Raw genomic sequence first — 24,427 nt, forward strand, 5'->3', positions numbered from 1 at the left:
AGAGGGAGACCCATTTCCCTCCCACTTGCGGCCACTCTCTCTCTCTCTCTCTCTTTTTTCCTCTCTATATTTTTCTCTCTCTTTCTATCACACTTGAACACTGCCGGTGTATACTCCCGCTGTCACCTGATCGCGGGACGCTTTTCGCGGGTGAGATACCGCTCGGCCACCGAGTCACCGAGTCTGACTATCGTTGTTCGTTCTTCTTCTTCCTTCCACCTCCGTTTCCTCTTCTTCTTCTTCAAATCCTCCTCCTTCTCCCTCCCCCCTCCCCCACCTCCCATTATACTCTCTCTCTTAGTCCTCTTACTTCCTCCTCCTCCTCATGCGATCTTACCGTGCACAAGAGTCGACTTTGCCGCGTGCGCCCGAATCCTAAGCGTGTGAAGATGGTAGCTTCCGACAGAAAGGAAAGAGAAGAGAAAAAAAAGGAATAAAAGAGGAAAAGAAAAGAAAAGAAAAGAAAAGAAAGAGAGGAGGTCTCAAGCGACGTCGGCCGAGACGCACAAGAGTGGTGGTTGTCCCTCGTTCCTTCTCATTCACTCACTCACTCAGTCACTCAGTCACTCACTCACTCACTCAGTCAGTCACTCACTTACTTACTTGCTCGCTTGCTCGCTCGCTCGCTCGTTTGTTCACTAGCTCAACTCTCCTTATTTTTCCCGTACCATCTCGACCTCACTCCACTTACCATTACCATCATCCTCTCTCTTCCTCCTTTCACGAATCCGGAGGGGTGCGTGCGTTAGTTAGTTCGTTCGTTCGTTCGTTCGTTCGAAAGTCGAAAAGCCAGAGAAGGAAAGAGTGACACATTCTGAGCGTGAACACGCGCCAGCCACTACGGATTTAAGGAAGAAAAGAAGAAATCGGCAGCAAGCCTCCAGCTAATAATAATCAGGTCTGTGTCATCATCTCTTGTGCCGTTTTTTTTTCTTCTCTTCTTCTGTTTTTTTTTTGTTTTCAATTTTTTGAATTTTTTTCTCTATCGTGTGCAGTCAATTATTTCAAATTGTCAATCTTTCGATCGAAAGTTCGTTGAGTTTTTAATTTTGTTCGTGTATTTCGATGCTTTTATCGATCGACGATCATCGTTCCAGTTAACAGAAGTGATCATCACATAGATCGAAAGTTTAGCAAGACACACACACACACGATGTCAATGGTTATTTATTTCTTTAGTGATAAGTATCCTCGTGTTTATCGAAGATCGTGCGATATATTTTGTTATATTGTGCATTAGGCTGCATCAATTCTTCCTTATCGAAAAAGATTCAAGTTCGACGAAGATGAAGAAAATGGGGAGATACCCCCCGTTTCGTTCTATTTTTTGTTGTTGCTTTCTTTACGTGCGTTGAAATCTTTTTCTTACTTTTTCTTTCTTTTTTTGTTTTCGATTAAATAAAAGAAGAAAGAAACAAAGGGAGAGAAACAAAAGTACATTTGTGCGTTAAGCGTTATTCATTTTTAATAATAATAATTATCCCGTTGAAAAATACAAGAATTATTCGCGTTGATAAAGAAGAAGAAGAAGAACAAAAAAAAAAAGAAAAAGAAAAACAAAAGAAGAAAAAACGCGACGACGGGTTAATCCCTTCACGTGGGCTCAAAAGTTGCGGTTGAAACGAAGCAGTGTGTGTGAGAGGAGAGGATACGTGTTAGCCGACGGTGAAGATAGCGGCATCCGTTCCGGTACCCGCTGCGGGCCGGTCGCCACACCCGCCCGTTTGGGAATTCAACTTATCGTCGCACGAGACTTACCGCTCGTGTGCCTCAAACGTTTTCTCCGTGGCCGTAGTTACTGTCTAACGGATAACCACGAGAAAGGCACTTACTTGCTGCTAACTATCGGGGACTAGGTTTTTCCTCTTGTTTCTTTTTTTTTTTGGAAATACGTTTATCAATCTCTGTCCCTTTTTGTTCAATCCTTTTTATCCATCAGGGTGGACCTAAAGTTCGTCAATTTTGTCAATAAATAATCATTTTATTGACATTGAAAGAAAATTTGTAGACTATTTGAAACAAAACAGAACAATCAATTTTTAGTTCAACCCTAATATGTTTCATCAAAAACAAATTACATTTTATAATTTTACAATGATTTTATTTTCATTGATGTTTATCATTTATAATAACAATAATAATAATAGTTAAAATGTATTGTATCGAACGTGTATCGATAGATTCCAAGCGGAAAGATTTTCATACAAACTAGGATATGATGTATCGCGATATAGGAACATCATCGCGTTTGCTTTCTACGATCGATTAACGGAGATCGTCGAGATGTGAAAGCCGTTAACAACAACGGGCGGCCGAACGGCGGGTGAACGAGTGAACGGATTCGCACGAAAAGCTATCTCGAGAACTACCCGCTCTGCTCAATCGGTTTTATCCTACGGGCATCCATTGTTCGTTCCAAAGATAGGACTCATAGAGTAGCCACGTTGGCTTCTATAATTGTATCATCTGCCGGCTCGGGAAATCGATCGCAAAAAGACTCTCGGGTGCGGCATTGGCCCGTCGTGTATATAAGTACCTACATACATATATACATACATACATACATACATAAATAAGTAAAAGGGCAAATAATAAATCAGGTGTGTCACATTGTTTGAATGAAAAGTATCCTTATAACAGATTTCTTTGGATTAAATTGAACAATAAAAAAAAAGACTTTTGGACATTTTTAACTAGCCATGCAGTTATGTAGATACATACTGGTACATATATATATATATGCATGAACGCGTACATAGAATAGATATGCTTGGATGATCACATACGTACATCCATACATACAAACACACATATATATATACCTATATACGTATATAGGAGGAGTAAGGCAGAAGCCTATGCGCAGTATACGCTTTACGCGGTAATACACAGCAGCAGCAGCAGCAGCCAGCAGCAGCCAACAGCAGCCGTGGCGAGCTTGATTACACATTGCGATCACGAGCGTCCCACGAGGCGGGCGGACATAAGGCCTTTCGTCGCGCCACGGCCTGCGGGCAGGAAGCACGTAGCGTGACACCGGGTCGGTGTGGTGTGCGGCAACCGTTTGCGTTATATGTGCTTGCTTCCTTGCTTCCTTGCTTGCTTGCTTGTGTCTGCTTGCCTGCTTGCCGCGTAATACGTATAACGCGACGTCGGTTGCGGCGTCGGGGTCTCCGGTCTCTTGGTGGAGGTGGAGGTGGTGGTAGTGGAGGTGGTGGTGGTGGTGGTGCTACTGGTGGAGGTGGTGCAAGCAGCAGTAGCAAGCAACGGTAGTGGTAGTGGTAGTGGTGGTGCTGCTGGTGCTGCTGATGGAGGAGGAGGAGGAGGACTAGGAGGAGGTGGAGGAGACATTGGAGGTGAAGCTCTCGTAAAGGAGGTGGAGCAGTATATGCGTGTAGGGACGCGCGCCATAATACTTGCCGATCCCGCGCCTCTACGTGACTCGCGGGCTTCGTGTGCTGCTGCTGTTGCTGCTGTTGCCCCGAGACCTTACAATCTGCTTGCTTGCCTGCCTGCCTTTCCCGGGACAGCTCTTTCTTTCTCTTTCTTTCTTTTTTTATTTTAGACTACACTACCAAAATTCTTTCACTACCGACCTTTCACTTTTTACCCCTTTTGTTTTTTTTCAAATCAATTAGTTTCTAAACATTTAACTCTACATGTGTTACGAGATTGCGTTAAATTGCGTTAATTAGTTGTTCAGCGTTTTCCTTCGATTAGATTGATTAATATTAGAAATACTGTGAGATCGTTTGTTAATAGATAGAGAGAGAGATAAAGAGAGAGAGTGACTTACTTTGATCGAAATCGGTTTAGGTTTAACAAATTTTCTTCAGATACTTCATGCCCATTCTCGTCTTGATAGTTGGCGGAGTCTTAACTTGGCTTGTCTTTAGATTCCCGCAGCGAGTGTCACTTTCGCGCCCACCACCATCACCACCACCATCACCAACAGAAGAAGGAACGTGCGGATACATCGCGGCAAGGCCATTAAGCCCAACTATTATCGTGCGTCGGGACGGCTTCGATCAGTCTTATTAAATTAGATTTACGTTAATACTCTTCCTCTCACGTTTTGTCTTTCTATTTTTTATTATTATTATTATTATTATTATACCGCAAATTATACTCGCAAAGAGACGTGTCATTTCTTCCGTGTAAAATAACTTTTATCATTCTTTTTTTCTCTCTCTCTCTCTTTTTATCGAGGATTCGCGACCTTTCGTTTCTTAACAACAACGATCTCCGCACGATGACGACAACTTTCGAAACAGTTATGCGATATAAGAGAGGAACAATGCACAGAGACAAGGTTGACTTTCTTGCTTTCCATTCGGAAGTCAATTGAGAATTAAAAAAAAAAAAAATAGAAGTATATATATATGTGTGTGTGTATATGCTAGAATGATTTTCCATTGTAAGCTTTTGAAAAGTAATCTTTTGTTCGGTTGGTGGGGTAATCGGTGTTTGTTGGCAAAGTAGGCTCTCTATCTGCAGTAGGGAGTCTATTTCGCGAGGAATAACGATCGGGACCGAAAGTCAATTTTCCAGGTGAATCTCTGCCACATATTATATTCTGGCAGCTATAATCTACCCCTCTCCTACGGCAGCAGTAGTAGCCCCCGCCTACTCGGCTGCCTGGCAGTCCATTAGCGACGCCCCCGTTTAAACGTTTCCGCCGCTTAATCGCGCATAGCTAATTTCCTCTTCTCACGTCTCGTCTATTTCTTTTCTTTTTCAGGACACGGGATTTCCTTCTGTGGAAAAAGAAAACGGAAAAAAAAAGAAAAGAAAAGAAAAGAAAAGAAAAGAAAAGAAAATCACGTCTTTTCTCTTCTTACGTTCGTATCGATTGGAGAACAGATTTCCTGAATCATCCCGACGAACGGAATAATTGCTGGTAGATAATATCTCGTGATAGGAAGTCGTTGGGATTCTATATGGAAAAGAAAAAAATTGAAGAGTACCGTGAATAAGTCAGTCGTGCCGACCTAACGAACGAACGAATGCCGAACTAACTAAAGAGTCGGTTTTCTTGTCAGGAACGTTGTCGTCGACGTCGTACGAGAAGGCACGCAGCAAACGAAATCACGCGCACGTGCGTTCTAAATGCATTAATCGCACTATGGCGACTGCGACGATGGGTCTTCGCCGTAGGGTACCGGTGAACAATTCGCCAACGCCTTCTGGTCATTCTTCCACGAACGTTTCTGCCTCTAGCAAACGTTCCAGATCGGAGAATAACAATAGTCCGTCTCAGGGGAACCTAAATTCGGTGAATGGTTCTCGAGAGGAGCCACCGACAAAGAAGTCACGTGGTACGACCACCAGCGGTGGCAAGGGCAATGCTTCCTCGAGTTCATCGTCAGCCTCGAATAATTCCGGATTAGTTTCCCTAACGGATACTAATTCTTCGAGCAAGAGTCGTGGGAGTTCCATTTCCAGATCTAGCAATCAAACGAAGACAACGTCATCGTCATCGTCATCATCCTCATCCTCATCATCATCATCATCATCATCATCATCCGGTAATAATAATTCGAACGTTGTCAATGGCGATCATCCTTCGAACGTTCCAGCGGGCAACTGGTCAACAGCCACATCGAACATGTCGGACGTGTCGACTTATGCTGCAGTCACCGGATTAGCCATGACGAACGGGCAAGCTAGCGGGCTCTGTGCCACCAACCTTGGCATGACGACATCGATACCACCATACATGTCTACGTCAATGGCGACCTTCGTTGGGAACGCGACGAATCTCGGTAAGAGTTCGTCGGTGTCTTATCTCGATATATCCAACATGACCAGCGGTTCCTTGGGCTCTTCGAACGCCACGAACTCTCTGGCCTCTGGTTACGGCACCAATAAAACCACCGGCACGAATCTCGATTCGAATTCCACCGGTGTAAAGACGATGGCATTTCCAGGTATCCCGTCGGCGAACGTGAATGCGAATGGTGGTGGTTACGGTTCGGCACAGCAAAAGGGGCAACAAAACCAGACGGCGGATAGCGTGGCACTACCTAAGAAGTTTCAAAATGATGGCATGTTCAATGCATATCAGCCCTGGGTGATAAAGACTTACGGTGATTTGGCAAAAACGAAAACAATCACGATCAAAAAGTATGCGCGTATTTTGCGAACTCTGCGAGGGGAGGAAGTGAACAGTGCAGAGAACAGTAAATTCAGGTTTTGGGTAAAGAGCAAGGGCTTCCACATCGGCCAACCGGAAGGTTATGACGCTAAACCGGCGGACAGAATCGTTGGACGTCACGCGGTTACCAATCCCGGATTGGATCCTCCTCTATACGTGCCTACACAGTTGCCGCATAACAAAGTGAGTAACTTCAAATGATTACGCTTGCTTATTTTCTACACTTTTTCCCAAAATATCTTCTCATCATAGTTACTCTTCTTTAAGTCAAACGATAAAGGAAGAAAATTTAGAAAGTAGAAATGTTTTAGCTTTACGATACATTGTTGCACGTAGTATATAATAATATACATCCTAAAATTCGAATCGTGTCAAAGTAAAAAGGATACGAAGAAAAGATCGTTACGAGCCATTAGCAACGACGATGATTACAACGTAATCGCGAGTGCGACCATTCAGGATCAAGAAACGACGGAAATTTTTTTTATTTCTCTTCCCTTTCCCTTTCCCCCCCATTTTATATATCTTTGTCTTTCTTCCTTCTTACTCTTGCCAAGAGGAAATAGGAGGGGCGCGAGTTTACGAGCTTAGGAATTTATCTCTCTCGGACACGTTAAAGAAAAAGCGCGACGAGAAGAAGAGTTAGTTTCTTGGGGTACCACCACCACCACCACCACCACCATCACCATCACCATCACCACCGGGTTCTTAGGAAAAGAGTTGCGGCGTGCTAAGATAAGGTGGACGCTTAATTGCATCTAATTAAACAGAGAGAAAATTATGCTCTTCCAGGGCGCGTTATTCCTTGTGCTTTCTGAGAAATGTAAAAACGAACGAACGGGTTGGTTGGTTGGTCATCATTCTTATCGATAAATCTCGCTACGGATTATCATCATCATCATCATCATCTACCATGTTTTTTGTCTATGTTATTTTGTTTTTACGAGATATCAGATATTGAAATTCAATGTTATGGCAAATGTTTTCAATGGAAAACTCTAGGAGGAGGGTTTTTCGGATATGAGGATGGTGGTGGGTGGGTGGTTGGTTGGATCCACTGGCAATAGATTCACTACCGGTAGTTTGAGTTTAACGTTGGATAGTAGGAAGCCACAGAGGCGTGGGATTCCAAGCGCGGAAGTAACGCCGGAAACGTTTACTCTTTCTCACGAATAAAACTGCGGGCCCGTTTACAAGTATAGGTAAGCTTCGAAAGGAAAAAGAAGAAGGAAGAGGAGGATTCTTTTTCCTAATATTTCTTTTTTTTTTGTTCTCGCTGATATCAACGAGTGTTTCTCGTTGGTTGATCGCACTGTTCAATAGATAAGTTAAAGTTGGTTTGTAATGCACTCGACTGTGGTGTCCCTGGGGTTCGGGACAGATCTTTTGCGAGAAGTATGAAAAGTTTGGATAGAGGTAAGGGAACGGAAAAGAAATGGGCAGGTGAGGGGAAAGGGGAAGAAGAAGAAGAAGGGATACTCTTACATTAGCAAAGTGGGTTGGAAGAAGAAGAAGAGGATGCGTACGTAACCGCGGCTCGTGTAACGCGTCCATACGGCGCCCGTAAAATATTTCTTTCCAGGCTATAGTCATTTTTCACGGTTGACCGTCGTCCTCGTCGTCGTCGTCGTAGTCCGTTGAGGGCCGCGAGAGATAACAGCAGCGCCCGTTGCTGCTGCTGCTGCTATTCCTCCTCCTCCTCTTCCTCTCATTTTTTTTCCATCTTCCTTTCTCTTTACTCTTTCACGCTTTGGCTTGCTCGTTTACTCTCTCGTGTTTCTATATCCTACACCGCGTTGCTCTGGGGCTACGAGATAGATAGAGAGAAAGGTGTAGAGAGAGAGAGAGAGAAAGAGAGAGAGAAAGAGAGTGAAAAGGACGGACTCAGTAGGGGCACTTCGGTCTCTCTCGCTGGGTGGTAGAAGAGTAGGTCTGGTCGACTAGTCATTAGTCACTTTCCGAAGCAGAGGCACAGACAGGCTGTGGCGGTATGTTCACCGTCTCTCTTCTTCAACAACTCACACCACTACTAGGAAATTTCTCTTCTCTTATTCTCTAACGGAGGCCACCGTCTCTCTTTCTCTCTCTCTCTCTCACTCAAGGTTCTATCCTTCTTTCTCGCGTTATAACCTCCTATCTTTATCTCTCTTCCTCTGACTCTCCCTCTACTTCGCACATCACCGTTCCTGGTCTCTCTTTCTCTCTCTTTAGCAGCCAACTCTCTCTCTCTCTCTGTCTTTCCCGTTTGGTCCCAGTCGCCCCATCGCGCACAGACTCCGAGCAGTAAGTCTTCTATCTTTCTCTTTCTCATGCACACAGCTGTTCCCGTTCTATCCGTCTCTCTTTCCTACCCGTTGCTTTCCACAGGCCGCCAATCTCTCTTTCTCCCTTTCTCTCTCCCTCTCTCTCTCTCTCTCTCTCTCGTTCCTTTACGCTTACCGTCGGAAGAAATTCAAGCGGCGCTCTCTCGCATTCGCTCCCTTTCTCGGTGCTAAGCCTCTCGCGCGTCTATCTTGATTGAGAGGGAGCCCTCTTGCACAGGCCCGTGGCCCGAAGGGAGATCGCTTGCTTGCTTGCTTGCTTGCTTCCATCGGTGCTGGCTGCTGCCTCCGTCGCGACGAAGTAGAGGAGGCCGAATCGTATATATATGAGAGACTGAGAGAGAGTGAGAGAGACTGAGCGCTTGTCATTGATCGTCCCGACTCACACGAGCCGCTAAAGGTCCCGTACAAGTACAGACTACACGGGTTTGCCTGCCTGCCTGGTTTGTGCTTGCCTGTTTGCCTGCTTGCCTGCTTGCCACTCTCTCTCTCTCTCTCTCTCTCTCTCTCTCTCTCTTTCTTTATTTCTCTCGTACTCACGTATACCCTTACACGCATTTAAGTGTGCGCTCGCTCGCTCGCACAAACTGAGCCGAGCCTACGGGGGCGACCGGGCGTATGCGTGATCGCATATTCGGGTTGCGTATATATCGAAAGAGGAGTCGCGAACAACTGACGATAGTAACTGGATACCTCGGATTATACTTTTTTCTTTTGTTTCTTTTAAGAGTTTCTTTCTTTTATGTGTGTGTCCTTTTTTTTTTTATTTTTAGTTTTGGAGAATATCTTCGAAGAAAGGAAAGGAACAATCGCAATCGTGCATAATCGAGTCGATTGATCTCTTTTTATCTTGACGATGCTGTTTTCTTTTTTCCGAATGGGGGGGGGGGAATTGAAAAAAAATGTACTTTTATAGTTGTTTTTTTTGTTTTGCACGATTTTCTTCGATGAAAGGTTATGTTGTTCATTTTGTTCTCCGACGACCACATTCACTTCTTTCTCATTCTTATGTTCGAATAACTCGAGTCATTCCGGGCTTAAAACCGGAAAATATCTGTGTTCCGTTCGTTTCTGGATCACCGGGCTTGTAAATTCTTTCCTTATCTCTCTATAGTTATTTTTCTGCACTTCGATACGTTCTTCGTTTGTTTTTTTCATATTGTTTCGCGGGAATTAACGCCATTATATGCCCATTTTTACAAATTACACAAATTAGATCAAAAATTCGAAGTTCTTTTCGTATAATATTTGTTGTCTTTGTCAGTTGACCTATCCGTTTTCGGTATCATCTGATTTTCGAAGAATCCTACTTCACAGGACGATAGTCCGACATTCTTTTTCTAACCACACCTATTCATTCTTTATCCTTGGACCTTTGTCGGAGTGAGAGTAGGTAGAAATAGTTGTTTGTCCGCAACGGGGGAGGAGACCACCATAGAGTTGGGTGAGACATTTCCGCAAAAGAAGGATGAATGGCCGATGAATGGGAAAGAAGAGTCGCGAAAACGGTGTTGGGGGCGAGTGGGAGGGGGGAGGGGCACCCGTGGTTCAAAGCTTTCACAGGACAACGGTACCACATTCATCTTTTATCTTTCTATTCCTTCCTTCTTTTTTTTTTTTTTCATCTTCTTCTTCTTTTCTTTTATTTTATTTTATTCGGAAAACATCTATGTACGATCCAAATCCTCTCGAAATTTATAGTTTCATTTATTCATGTTAATCTTTTTAAACGATACTTCGTTAATTATCATATTCGATGCGTTAGATTATCTCATCTTTATTTTTTTTTTCTTTTTTCTACTTTTCCTCCTTAATCTTTTCGGTATTATCTCGAAGCGAATCAACGAAACGAGAATGTCGATGGTAGATCGATAGGATGCTGATAAAGAAAAATTGATAGAAGAAAAGGGAGAAAGAAGAAGGAAGGGGTAGTCGGGGGTGGGATTGAAGGTGATAGTAACACAGGAGTTGAAAGACAAAAGGGGGGAAGGGGAGGGGGAAAGGGAGAGGAAGTAGTTGACCGTGCCGATAATTTGTCACCCTGCGCTCGAGGGTATAACTCGATTAACTCCTACCCCCAAGGTCATGTACCTGACCCTCGTTGAATAAAATAGTGGATCTCTCTCACGGATGCAAGAGAGGAATAGGAAGGGAAATAAAAAAAAAAAAGAAAAAAAGGAGAATAGAACTTCGGACAATAGGAACAACGCTCGTTTGGGAATCCCTGATGCGAGAGTAGTAGTAGTAGTAGTAGTAGTCTAAAAATGTGAGAGAATAGTCTACATGCAAAATTAGAAATCCAATTAATATTTTATCATTTTATTTTCAACATTTCGAAGAAATATTTAAGGACAAATATAAATACAACGATTCATCCGAATGACTTTTTCGGTTTTAGGATGTTCAATTTTTAGTTTTCATACGCTTGGTGAAAATTAAATGTCAAGATTTGATACGATCTATTCTTGCAATTATACCAGCAGTAACAGCAGCAGCAAGAAAGTACACTTGAAATATGTTTCATCACCTGTTTAAATGCTCAAGCTTGTATAATATTCTATGGGGGCCCTACCAAGGTTTCTCGATTATTATCGTTATAGTTTTGCTACGATAATGGGTGTATGTACGAGACTGTACGCATACATACACACGTTGTATTCTATCATTGTCTATTGTCACGAGTATAGGAGTCTTGATAATAGTAGTGCAAAGAATAAGAGAGAGAGAGAGAGAGAGAAAGTGAACCCGGGGTTCAACGCTTGGTTGCATTTGGTCTCGAACAGGAGGAGAACGGCTGTTCTCGAAAAAGGGGACGTAACGAAGAGGGTGGTTTCGTATGGTATATATGTGTGTATATGTGTGTGTGTGTCGTTTCGGTCCCGCTGAGTCACGCACTAAAAGAGAAAACGCGTGAGGTCTTGTCTGAAGTGAACCGAGGTTAGAGGGCCGTACAAGAATTTCCTTCTTTTCATTCGTAATTACGATTTAAAGGAAAACAAAAATGCAGGAAGTTGGTAGTTAGATAGGTTAGATGTTGTACAAAGGGCGAGAAACTTTCTTCCCTTTTTGTACGACAGTAAAGAAACATATCTCGGATCTAAACTATCATCCGTAGTTAAATATTTTTATATATCCTATAATATAGGATATATAAAAGCAGTGCAATTGCAATTCAGTTACATGTGCAGTTGCAGTTGCAGTGCAGTTGCAGTTGCACTTGCAGTTGCATGCGCAGTCGCAGTTGCAGTGCAGTTGCATATTATGTATCATTACACTGTTTGGATTAACAATTGTATGAATAATCAAAGATGTTAAAAGGTGAACCCAAAAAGAGTTCGTACGTTTTTTAAATTGATTTATTTCAAAATAAATTGTACAAAAACGATTCACAATAAACTCACGAAACTTTTGATACATCTTAATGATAAAAAGTTACGTTAGAAAAAAAAGAGAATAAAGAAGAAATCAAGCGTATGATTATTACAAATTAAAAAAGAAAACTACATAAAAAACAGAGGATTATTATAAAATATAGAGTAATAAACATAGTACAAATCTTTTAATGAAAGTCACACGGGGATGCGGGCCTCTTTCCATAAGGGAAAATTCTACACCATAAGAGTACGCAAAAGTCCAGCATGCAAGCAACCAAGCAACCAAGCAGGCAGAGTCTAACCAAGTGAGCTAAACAGCAGCCCAAGGAAGGAAGCAAGCAAGCTGGCAAGCAGAGCAGAGCAGAGCAGAACAGGGGCAGGGGCAGGGACAGGGGCAAAGCAGGGTAGGCAGGACAGAGTAGGTAGGATAAGCAGAGCAGGACAGAGCAGGGGCAGGGGCAGGACAGAGTAGGTAGGATAAGCAGAACAGGGCAGGGGCAGGGCAGGGGCAGAGTAGAGCAGAGCAGAGCAGAGCAGGGCAGGGCAAGGTAGGGCAAGAAAGGGAAGGGAAGGGAATGGAAGGGAAGGGAAGGGCAGACGGGCAGGCGTATTGCTTAGCTAGAGTCACGTCTCTAAACCACGGAACGTAACCGTGTCCGGGCGTTGTGCGTGGTGCGATGTTCAGCGGCCCGTAGCCAGGAGCGACCGGCGGCAATTAGTAGCGGTCCGCTGAGGGAGTCTCTTCGTTCCTTCGTTCCTTCATTCGTTCTTTCGCTCCTTTACTCTTCTCCTCATCCTCTCGAACCCTCCTCCCTTCCTCTTTTCCTCTTTACCTCTTTCCGTCCCTTCTCTTTCTACCTCTTCTCTTCTCTTCTGTTCTGTTCTCTTCTGTTCGAAGTATCCCGCCGCTGACGACGACCCACGCCACGTTTCGTACTTCATTTTTTTTTTGTTTTTTACTTTATCTTTCCTTTCCTTTCCTCGTCTTATTCTTTCTTTCTATCTTTCTTCAGTCCCATCTTCTACCATCGTCCCAATGTCCCTCGACGTTCACGCCGCGCCCGGTATCCCTGACTACTCTCTCTCTCTCTTTCTTTCTTTTTTCTGTTTTTCTTTTTTTTCTTTTCTCTCCCACTCGCACTTAGCCTGGGCACGAACACACACATAGACATACACACATACACACACCGACCTGGTCCCTGATTTTTCTTTCTTTCTCTTTCTTTCTTTCTAAAGCCGGAGCCAGCAGCAACCGTTCGTTCGTTCGTTCGTTCGTTCGTTCCTGTTCAATCTTTCTCTTTTACTCTTGCAATATCGCTTTGCACATTGCTAAAGCGAGAAGAGCGAGCCGGCAAAAGACCGGCGGTGTCGGTGGTGAGGAGGTGCAGCGCACGGCTTTTCGTTTCGTTTCGTTTCGTTTCGTTCGAAAGAGAAAGAGAAAGAGAGAGACGGAAGCCGAACGCTGATATGGAAAAGAGGGAACTGGATAAAAGAGAATGAGAGAGAGAGAGAGAGAGAGAGAGAGAGTGAGAGAGAGTGAGTAAGTGAGGGCTAGAGGGGTTTGAGGGGGGGAGGGAGGAGGGGGAAAGAGAGAGGCTCGACATGCTGGTGTAAAAAGAAGAGTATGAAGTGAAAAGAGACGAGAGGAAGAGAACGGGGGAGAGAGACCGGCGGCGGGCGAAAGAAAAGAGAGAAAAAGGAAAAGAGAGAGAGAGAGAGAGAGAGAGAGAGAGAGAGATAGAACCATGGTAGTAGAGGGTGGGGAAAGAGTGAAGTAGTACAGGAAGGTGGGGTAGAAGCCGCAGGCTTTTTGTCCTGCCACCACCACCACCACCACTAGCAGCAGCAGCACCACCACCACCATCACCACCACCACCACCACCACCATTGCCGCCGCCGCCACCCGACAAAAATAGACCCCATATTCCCCTGGTCGGTTCGTCGTTGTAGTCCTTCTTCGCCACTGCGTCCCTCTTCATATATATATCTGTCTCTCTCTCTTTATCTTTAGTTATTATTACTACTATCAAATATTATTATTATTGTTATAACTTCAGTTTTTAAATCATATGTTTTGATGTGTCCTTAATTAAGATATTTTTCTTAATATTATAATTCTACTATTGTTTGTTAAATCAAATTCTATGTAAAACGAGACTTAATTATTACAGAGATAGATAGATAGATAGAATTGTAAGTAATTTTGTTGTAAATTTGTAAGGCGTCAAGGACTAGGAACTTGTCTACACTTTCATCCCTCTCATCAAAGTATCTTTTTCTTCTTCTTCTTTCATCACTATACCATCCTACCCTTTCATTTGACTGGTTTTCACCCTCTCTGTTCTTCTACGTTCATCCTTCAGAAAACCACATCGGTGTATTCCTCCTCCTCCTCCTCCTCCTCCTCCTCCTCCTCCTCCTCCTCCTCCTCCTCCTCCTCCTCCTCCTCCTCCTTCTCGGTTGTTGCCTTCGATAACTCGTTCGAGAATCCGAGCCGCGAGGAGGTAGCTCGTTAAGAAAAGGGCGCACGAGATGAAAACGATAGAACACGCCTTGCTTGATTCCTATCCCTTCGATCACAGAGCAGAAAGTAAGTGGCTATCCGAGTATAAGATTGTGTGTGTATGTGTATATATATATATATACCTTCGTGGGCGTAGTCGGTGAACCTGCCTACACACGTGAAATTTCACGCGGTTTCTCCAGAGACTCCTCCCTAACCCTCCGCTTATTCTCTCTCTCTCTCTCTCTCTCTCTCTTTCTCTAACTATCTCTATATCTTTTTATCTCAGTCCTTCTCTGTTACTCTTTGTGGTTCCCCCCCTCCTCCTCCTCCTCGTTTGTCGATAAACCTAACCGATAACTCGACCACGCGGCAAATCGCGATACCTATCGACCCCTTTCCACTACTACTACGTCACCATTACCACCATCACCACCATCACCAATCGTAATCATCACCATCGCCATCATGATCTAACCTTTCTTTCTTTCTTTCTTTCTCTTTTGCTTGAAATTCTTCGAATTATCTGAACTGATCTATCTCTTCTCTCTCTCTTCTCTCTCTTATTTTATATTTTTTTTTATATGTTTTTCTATTTTCCTTCCGCCTTTCTTTCTTTCTATTCCACTTATGTTAGTTATTATTGCGTTAACGGGGTTTTCACCAGTGTGATAATAAAGTGTTCTTATCTACGATCGATAGTCCTAATACAAGCAATCTTATCAAACAGTTGGTTCAATGCGTCAGAGTTTTATATATTGGAAATGAAGTTAATTCAAAAAGAGAAAGGGAGGGGGAAAGTAAAATTAGATATGATGAGGATTGTTTTCTCGTTAACAAAAATACTTTCTTATTGGTTAGCAGGTAAATAAATGAAAAAAAAAATGAATCGAAGTAACGGTATCATTACCGAGATCTCATTTGTTAAAAGATCATTTCAAACCTTTCTCTAACATATTCTCTCTCTCTCTCTCTCTCTCTTACTTTATTTCTATTCCATGTTTAAAATTATTACAAAAATGGTATTAGATTTATAACATCAATCTATCTCATTTGTTAATAGATCATTTCAAACCTTTCTCTAAAACATTCTCTCTATTACTTTATTCCTATTCCATGTTTAAAATTATGACAAAAAAATTTGTCCGAAAAAAATTATTCGAAATTCAACAGCAACAGCAGAAATATCACAACTATCTCGAAGTTCATATTGTTGAACCTCGTTAACGTGAAAATAAGAGGGGGGGGACAAAAATTAGATTGAAGAAGTATATGTTTGAACGATTTTTATTCTGTCAAACATAGAAAAAAAGAGAGAGTGTGAGAGAGAGAGAGAGAATCTAGCGAAGAAAGTTCTTTTGCGTTAGAAACTCGAAGGCATTTCACGTGGCCGACACGTACGAGAAGAGATAGCTCAGGCTTGTTGTTTCAAAACTCAGTTAAGAAACAAACTCACGGTTCAGCTCAGCTCAGTTCAGCCAAAGAGGGCAACCATGCTGCTGCTGCTGCTGCAGCAGCAACAGCAGCAGCAGCAGCACAACGGTAGCAGTAATTACGCTACGAAGCTCTGCATTATTTTCAAAGAGAGGTGGTATCCGGATAAAATGTTACACCCATGTGTTTCACCTTTATTTTCAAGTTACGAGAAAGAAAGAGAGAGAGAGAGAGAGAGAGAGAGAGAGATCGATTAGAATGCCCCTCTCTGTTCGTCACCCCTTTTTACCCAACAATATTCTTTTCACAGGAATGCGAAATACTTTTGTTTGTTACTATATGACGATATTATTATTTTAATAATATTATAACAAATTATTTTCCAAGATATTTATAATAAAATTAATTCAGTATTTTCTCTCGTCCAAAATTATAATTTTTTGATGATATAGGTTCATAGGGAACTTGGACATGAAAAGAAGTAGAACTTAATTTAATTAAGTTGGACGTTTTCGTCCCTTTATTGGGACTTTTTCAGCAACTTAATCATTAAAACTCAGCGTCTTTTTTATTTATTTCGACATACATTTCTCTTTATAATATTCCAAACACAATACATCTAAACTTCGTTAGTTTGATCGTTATTATTCAAAAACCTCAACAAAACGCTGAGCTTTAATGATTAAGTTGCTGAAGAAGTCCCAATAAAGGGACGAAACGTCCAACTTAATTAAATTAAGTTCTACTTCTTTTCATGTCCAAGTTCCCTATGAACCTGTATCATCAAAAAATAAAATTAATGTCTGTCTGTGTTTTATTATCGAAAGATCGAAAGACAAAAGACATTCTATACGTTACCCTGAAAACAAAACAACCGTAATTGGATAATGCCAAGATTCAATATGGCGAAATGTCAATTATTCTTGTACATTAATATTTTGGGACATACGATTCACGTGAATCATGACGTTTTTCACGGTAATACACATACATATACATACCTTACTTGTTAAGCTTCTTTCTACGTACTTATCGAATTTCAAATAGTCATTACATCTGTATGTGTGTGTATCTCTGATTTTGTAGGACAATGCCAAGTAGTAGTTCGGTTTGAACCGACAATAAAAATCGATCTCTCTGTTCCTATGTGTAGTTGTAAAATAGTAGCTGTAATAGTAGTAGTAGTAGTTGGCATGAGGTAAAAATCACGTGGACGCGTTCGAACCTAAAAATCCGTCGGCCAAGTTGGCCGTGGAATAATCGGCGGAGGGGGCAGCGGGAGGGGTCTGGGGAGGTTACGAAATTTGTGTTGCCCGGACCGCCGTGGCCGGATGCGTGCCATGGACAAATACACCCACGAGAGCATACATACGTGCGTGTAGTGGTATACAACCAACGTGCGTTGGGAAAGGCAGGAGAGGAGACTTTAAAATACGAGCGACGTTTTAAACGTTGCCAGGCGAGAAGAAGTAGAGAAAAAGAGAGAGAGAGAGAGAGAGAGGAATAATGTCGGTGGGTGGAGGGGGTTGGGTTGAAGGAAAAAAAAAAAGAAATAAAATCGAAATAAGCTGATATTGCTACGACGAGGTACAATTTGTTTGCCCGGATTCGTTTTTATCTCTAAAGAATACAAAAAAAAATATGAAATAAATTCAGTCCTTTCGTTGGACATTTTTTTTTTCTACGATAAGAGATTAATCGTGCATAATAAAATCTAAAATAAAATACGAACTCTCTTATATAGCTTATATCTTGAAACTTAGAGAGAAACAGAGAAAGATTATTGAGAAAATCTTTAATAACATTTCTATCGATATGTTTAACTAGGTATTGTACACCGATATCTGTTCGTACAGTTTCAGTATTGCAAACGAAGAATACTAATTATACTACTATCCACTAAATCAAGTTAAACAAAATGATTTTAATACAAAATAACACGTAAAAACGCATAAGAATGTCACCGTAACACAAGAAAAAAAGAGAAAATTCGAAAGAGAGATAGATAAAGATAAAGAATAAATTTCACGAGAACGAACGAACGAGCAAATGTTTTTCTTATGCGAGAGATTTAGACTCTCTCTCTCCCTCTCTCTCTCTCTTTATCCCTTCTGAAGAATGAAAAACGGGAGACTAGAGAGAGAATCGCGGGACGCGTTAAGCCGAATGTAAATCAAAGTTAAAATGAACGCCGAAAGAGAGAACGGCCAAGGTGAAGAAATTTCTTCTAAGTGTCAGAATCACAACAACAACAACAATAACAACAACAACAAAATGAATGAAATAAAATAAAAAAAAAACAAAAAAATAAAGAAAGAGTGAAGGAGGGGTATTGTAAAAGGGTCAAGAAAAAAACGATAGAAAAGTTGACCATGGGCCAGTAGAAATGCATGTTGGTTTACGTTTAATCGGATTCCAAACCGAAAAGGAAAGCTTTGGGGGAGTAACCTTGTCCCTCTTTCGACATTTCCTCTCTCTCTCTCTCTCTCTTTCTTTCTCACACACACACACACACACACACACACACACACACACACACACACATGTCATGGCATGTAGATCTTTGTCTAGTAAAAGTTGCCGACGGGTCGACACAGCTCGTTTCAGTAGCGGCGGCATCCTCGAGTCCACATTGGGAGCGATCTACCCAAGCGAATTAACCCCAGACGCAATGAGGAGGCAGATGTCATCTCAGGGGCGGATATAAAGAGGGAAAGGATGGGGGACTGGATGAGGTGGAGGTGGGGTGCTCGCTTTGCGCCACTTCGCTCTTATCTTCCTAACTTTTCTCTAGTCGCTGACGTCAGTTCGTCGGGGTCTCTCACCCTCCTTGTTTTCCTCTTCCCTTTCTCATTCTCTCTCTCTCTCACTCTCTCTCTCTGTCTCTCTGTCTCTCGTTTTCTCGTTCTCTTTCAGCTGTTAGCTCGGGTTCCATCTATATCCATCTCCGTCTCTCACCTAGCTACCTACCTCTACCTATACTTACACCTATACCTATACCTATACCTACACCCCCGCCCACATCGTTCCGACTAGCTCGCAGAACTTTCCACTGCTTCCGTCGTCGGTTCTCCGTCATTCCACCCTCGAAACCAACGCTACTACTACTACTAATACTTCTCTCTTTCTCTTTCTCTCTTTCCACCCTCGCACTTCTCTCCCATTTCCGTTTCAGTAAGCGTCTACTACCATTTCGTCGTCGTAGTAGTAGTAGTAGTAGTAGTATTAGTAGACGTCGTTGGTTCTGGGATATCCAAACGCGCGAAACTTCGAACTTCCACCGCAACCAAGCAGGCAGGCAGGCAGGCAGGCAAGCAGCAGCCGTGGGATGCCTCGTAAAACTTACGCCGGCCGTGTAATCCAACGAGCGGAGAATTACGGAATTGGAACGAATGAACGAAGGAATGGAGGAACGAAGGAACTTAACCTAAAAGCTCTAACAACTGAAGAATCATTTTTTCGTTCATTCGATGATCGTTTTCTATCGTCGTAATATCGTTTACGAAATCTTTTTCTATCTTTCTCACTTTTGGTTCTTTTGTTTTTATTGTATTCGACGTTTTTTATTTTTGCAAATGGCAAAAAATGTTTAAAAACTTTTTCAAGTGGTTGCATATACTATATGTCTATATGTATATAGGTATATTATATTATTGGATGTGGGAAGAAGTTTTTTCGTATTTTTCTTTTTTTTTTTTCCCTGTAAAATGGCTTTTTAACGCCCACGTCCCCCCCCCCCTCCTCACTGATAATATTAATCGGATCTGTTGGCAATACTCGCGTGCGTTTGAAAGCTGACATATCATAGAGTAATTAAATAAAAAAGAAATAAAATAATAATAATAAAAAAAAAAGAAAAAAAGAAAAAACGTTGCGCGATTTTTTTTTTGTTTGTTTATACAGTTAAAAGTTATTACGGCTTGAAATCGAAGAAATTCGATACATTTGGAAATTTCATTACGAAAAAAAAAAAGAAATAAAAAAAAAAGAGAGGAAAAAAAAAAAAAAAAAAGGAAAAGAAATAGAAAGAAGAAAATGCAACACACAAACCACGCGCAGAGAAAGAAAGAAATAATATTTATAAACGTGATGCAGTATCAGTACGTGGCGGCATAAAGCTGGTTTCAAGCGTTCTTAATCTGAACATTTTCCGGGCAAACTTTTCTCNGTTTATACAGTTAAAAGTTATTACGGCTTGAAATCGAAGAAATTCGATACATTTGGAAATTTCATTACGAAAAAAAAAAAGAAATAAAAAAAAAAGAAAAAAAAAAAAAAGAGAGGAAAAAAAAAAAAAAAAGGAATATGCAACACACAACTCTCAGGCTGTTAAAAACATTTGTAATATTTATAAACGTGATGCAGTATCAGTACGTGGCGGCATAAAGCTGGTTTCAAGCGTTCTTAATCTGAACATTTTCCGGGCAAACTTTTCTCTGGCCCGCCGACCGACCCCCATTCACCGGAAAAAGTCGATGAAATTAAGTTCTACAGTGGCGGGATTATAAGTTTTATCTCGAAAATGGTTAAAACGGATCAAACAAAACGGGCACACATTATTTGGGGGGTGGGGGAGGGGTTTCGAATAAGTTTTATATAATAATTACGAAAAGAGAGAGAGAGAGAGAGGGAAACTTGGTCCTTTTTCGAAGGTTTTTTTTTACTGTTGCATTTAAAAATACGAATAAACTATATCCCCGACCCAATATATATTTAACAAAGATAGAAAATAGAAAAGAGTTAACATCTTATTCACGATGAAGCAAGTAGGAATAAGGGTGGTAGATCAGTAAGAAGAAACTTCAAGTTATCTTTCTTTGCCTAATTACGAACTCGATTCGAATTCGACGGAAGGGAAATCCTACGGGGTAAAGGGAAACGGGGGGTTGGTTTAAATTCGTCCTTTTACAGATTGCGAATAAGAAAAGCCATCTCTCTCTCTCAGTAAACTGACCTCAATAAAGATTCTCTCTGTTCCCGTCTACGAATGCGGCACTCAAGAGAGAATGGTTTTCCTACCAATGGGAATATAAACGCGCGGGGAATTTTGGGAGTTTTGTTGGGATGAGGGGATAGTGTGTGGGGGTAGGGAGTGGGGAGGGGATTGGGAAAAGGAGATTCCCGTATTAGGACGGGGATTTCGAAGGAACACATATTTCTCTCTCTCTCTCTTTTATCGAACACCGATCGATTCGATTGGTGCCGTTGCCGCCGTTGCCGTCGCCGTCGCCGTCATCGTTATTATCGTCCTCTCATGTGCTTTATGCAAGTGCGGCAGCGACGGCGGCAACGGCGGAATGGGCGAGAGAGAGTGGTACGGTGCAACGAACGCTGCCCTCGGGGTCACCCGGTATAAGCGTCGCCGCTTGCGGGATCGTGGCTTCGGGCGTTTAGCAGCCCGCAATCGGTCGGTCGGTCGGTCGGCTGGCCGGTGTGTTGATTCCCTGCGTTCAGCGCCGGCGATACAGAGCCAACCTGAGTGTGTGAGAGAGAGAGAGAGAGAGAATCAGAGAAGATAGGGAGAATGAGAGAGAGAGAGAGAGAAAGAGAGAGAAGCAAGGGGTAACGAGACGGTGGAGGAACGAGGGCGGGAGGGACGGACGGAATACTCGAGGGAGCCTGAAGAGGATAGAGATGGAAACGTGTTGGTGCGAACGAGAAGGATAGAGAGAGAGAGAGAGAGAGTGAGAGAGAGAGAGAGAGGAAAACTTGGCCCGGCCCGGCCTCGTGCTCGACCCTGCCTGCCCTCCACCTCACCACCACCTCCTCTTGCTACTCCTCCTCATCCTCATCGTCCACTGCCTCCTCCTTCCTTCTCTCCTCTCCTCTCCTCTCTTCTCTTCTCTCTTGCCGGCCGAACGCAAACGTCTGGTTAATGAGACGCACGCACACACGCTCGCGCGCACGCGCATCGTACGCGCGTCCCTTTCGACGCCGACGCCCTCCTTTCTTCTCTCTCTCTCTCTCTCTCTCTCTCTCTCTCTCTCTCCCTTCGACTACTATACTACCGTTTTCACCCCCTCCTTCTTCCTCCTCATCCTCATCCTCATCCTCCTCCTCTAGTCTCTTCTCTCTCTCTCTCTCTTTCTCTTTCTCTAGACTCGCCTCGATTCAAACAATGCGTCACGTCGCACTGTGCCTACTACCTAGGCGTCACAGTAATGACATACTCCTACATGCACGATGTCCGATATCCTGGCACCTAACAGCTACCACCACCATCACTACCATCTCCACCTTCACCAGCTTCTTCACCTCATCCTCCTTCATCCATTCCTGTGTGGTACTTGCCCGGTAGCAGCTGCAACCTGTACACCACCACTGAGGTGCACTCAGTAAGAGAGTGAGAGAGAGAGGGAAAGACAGACGTTCCGATACGAGACACGACGACGATACCCCACGATCGAACCAGCCGCAAGAGATTGCGGTTACACACACCTACGACCACACCACACCATCGGGGCCGACCGCCTTCAAAAGCTACTTTCCTCCTCATCGTGACACGATCTTAATCATTCGATACGCGACAACGTTATTATCATCATACTAACTTCATACGACCAATCTTATTCTTTTTTATCGTGGCCTAGTAATAGTTATCTTTGATAATGTTTAACAAACTAGGTACAACGTTTTATTTTTAATGTAGATTTTGTATATAATTGTTGGGATCGGCTGGGATCGGCTGATCTCTATTGATTTTTCTTAAATTTTCATATCTTTTATAATGAGAAATTAGATTTTTTGAAATATACCTTTTGAGGACAATTCTCACACGACATGATTTTCTTTAATGATTTTCACAAACGAAAGATTATTTCCAGCGTTCGGGGGTTCTTTCCTTTTTTTTTTTGAAAAAATCAGCTGCCCTAAACCTGCATACGATGGGGGGTGGTTCTTTTTCTTTTTAACGTTACACCAAGAACGGTCAATTCTCGGACACTGTCCTCAGCAACGTTCTCTTCTTCCCTTCCTTCGCGTATATATACATATTCCACTACTTTCTTCTTCTTTTTTTCCTCGTTTGAAAGTTGGGGTGCGGCTCGTCGTTTCCTGGAGCCGCCACCACCACCACTACCAGTACCAGTACCAGCACCACCGCTAAGAGATTAATTCAGGCAAAAGCGGCCGCTTCTAGCCGAGAGTTTGCACCCCCCGTTCGTCCCCCTACCCACCCAGCCCACTGTTCGTCCGACGCCACGTCCCGTTTTCAGTTTCTTCCTTCCTTCCTCTCCTCTCTTGTTGAAGAATACCACCGGGAACATTACCTACCTACCTACCAACCCATCCAACCAACCAACCAACCAACCAACCAGCCACCACACTGCTGCTATTTTTTTCCCTCGGAAAAAAGTTCTCAACAAGAAAGGAGGAATCCTTGTTCATTATTTCGTTGTTGATCTAGGCTGGATTCAACCGGGCCCAAAATAAGAAAAAGATCTATAGATAAATAGATAGGTTAGATAGTTTCAGATAGAGAAAGATAGGTAGGCTAAGTAAGCAACGACCTCGGTTGGTTCTTCGCTGACACGAAAGTTACTTTTCTTCCTTCATCGTTGCTTAGCCAAGCGGTTTAAAGAGAACGAACGTACGCCCACTTCGGTATTCCCTTCGACACGCTCTCAGTCAGTTAGTCAGTTAGTCAGAGTTCTACTATTCGTTGGTGTTCTTGTGTCCTCTTCTATCTTTCTTAGCTTTTCCTCACACAAATTCCTTTCGTTCCTTTGGCTGGGCTTGTTCCCGTTCCCGTTCCTTGGCTTTGACTTTGCCAAACAATTAACTTACATACAATGAACACTCGATTAAATCATAGTTGCAGTTATACATAAGCATGTATTTTCATGATTAACACAAAATTCTAATTTATAAGATATATTTTTTCAGAAAAAGATAACCCGTTAAGGTATACTCATAAGTGGTACCCAATAATACTCAATAACGATAGATATTTATTTTATTTTTCAAAACAATATTGGAACTATCATATATACTATAATATATATCTCTGTGATATTCGAGAATGATTGATCCATTATTTTTACGATAATTCGAATAAACGAGTTTTACATGAACAGAATTCTTATATTTATCCCTGCTTGCGACGTTGACACTTCGATCGTTTTTCCCCGTTAATCCGGCGCCAACGATGCTTCGTAATTTTAGACTAGGGCGACTCGCGTTCATCCGTGACGTTTCCTGCTCCTCCTATGACGTAGAGACAGAGAAATACAAAGAGAGAGAGAGAGAGTTGAAAAGCTCACTCGTGATAGGATCGAAGGCTGAGTTAGAAATGCACGATCAGTGAGAGAGAGAGAGAGAGAGAGAGAAAGATAGAGATAGAGATAGACAGAGAATGGGCTAGAGTAGTTTCGGTGGCATCATCAGATTCGAACGGGCAGGGTTTAATGCGTGACACGGTAACGCAAACAGAAATTCGACACGGCAGACAGAGTAAGAGTGAGTGAGTGAGAGTGAGATAGATAGATAGAGAGAATGGAATGAGACTGATGGCAAGCTCTATAGGGATGGTTTACGTGCGCTGTGGCTTGGTAGGTGGACAGGGCGTTAAGGGGGTAAAGGGTGGAAGCTTATACTCTTCGTGTTGACTGTGGATCGCGCTTTCTACCTCATGGCCCCT

The 24,427-nt window shown here is 42.6% G+C and overlaps 1 protein-coding gene across 6 annotated transcripts in view; it reads left to right on the top strand.

The window, feature by feature from the left end:
- The first annotated feature begins 289 nt into the window (after positions 1 to 289).
- The window catches only part of LOC106789798 (nuclear pore complex protein DDB_G0274915-like), a 37,807-nt gene continuing 13,669 nt past the window's right edge, over positions 290 to 24,427 (top strand). Inside the window, exons 1-3 of one of the 6 annotated variants that reach the window (XM_014754291.1) lie at positions 557 to 898; positions 4,742 to 5,765; positions 5,931 to 6,340. In XM_014754291.1, the coding sequence (XP_014609777.1) occupies positions 5,126 to 5,765; positions 5,931 to 6,340 (1,050 nt within the window). In that variant the 5' untranslated portion in view covers positions 557 to 898; positions 4,742 to 5,125. Of the gene's footprint in view, positions 518 to 556; positions 899 to 2,846; positions 3,041 to 4,741; positions 6,341 to 24,427 lie in introns of those variants that run through there. The other 5 variants (XM_014754292.1, XM_014754293.1, XM_014754294.1 and 2 more) reach the window with 5 other exon arrangements.

Source organism: Polistes canadensis, unplaced genomic scaffold, assembly GCF_001313835.1.
Source record: "Polistes canadensis isolate GaletaPanama2010 unplaced genomic scaffold, ASM131383v1 scaffold_204, whole genome shotgun sequence".
Classification (NCBI taxonomy): domain Eukaryota; kingdom Metazoa; phylum Arthropoda; class Insecta; order Hymenoptera; family Vespidae; genus Polistes; species Polistes canadensis.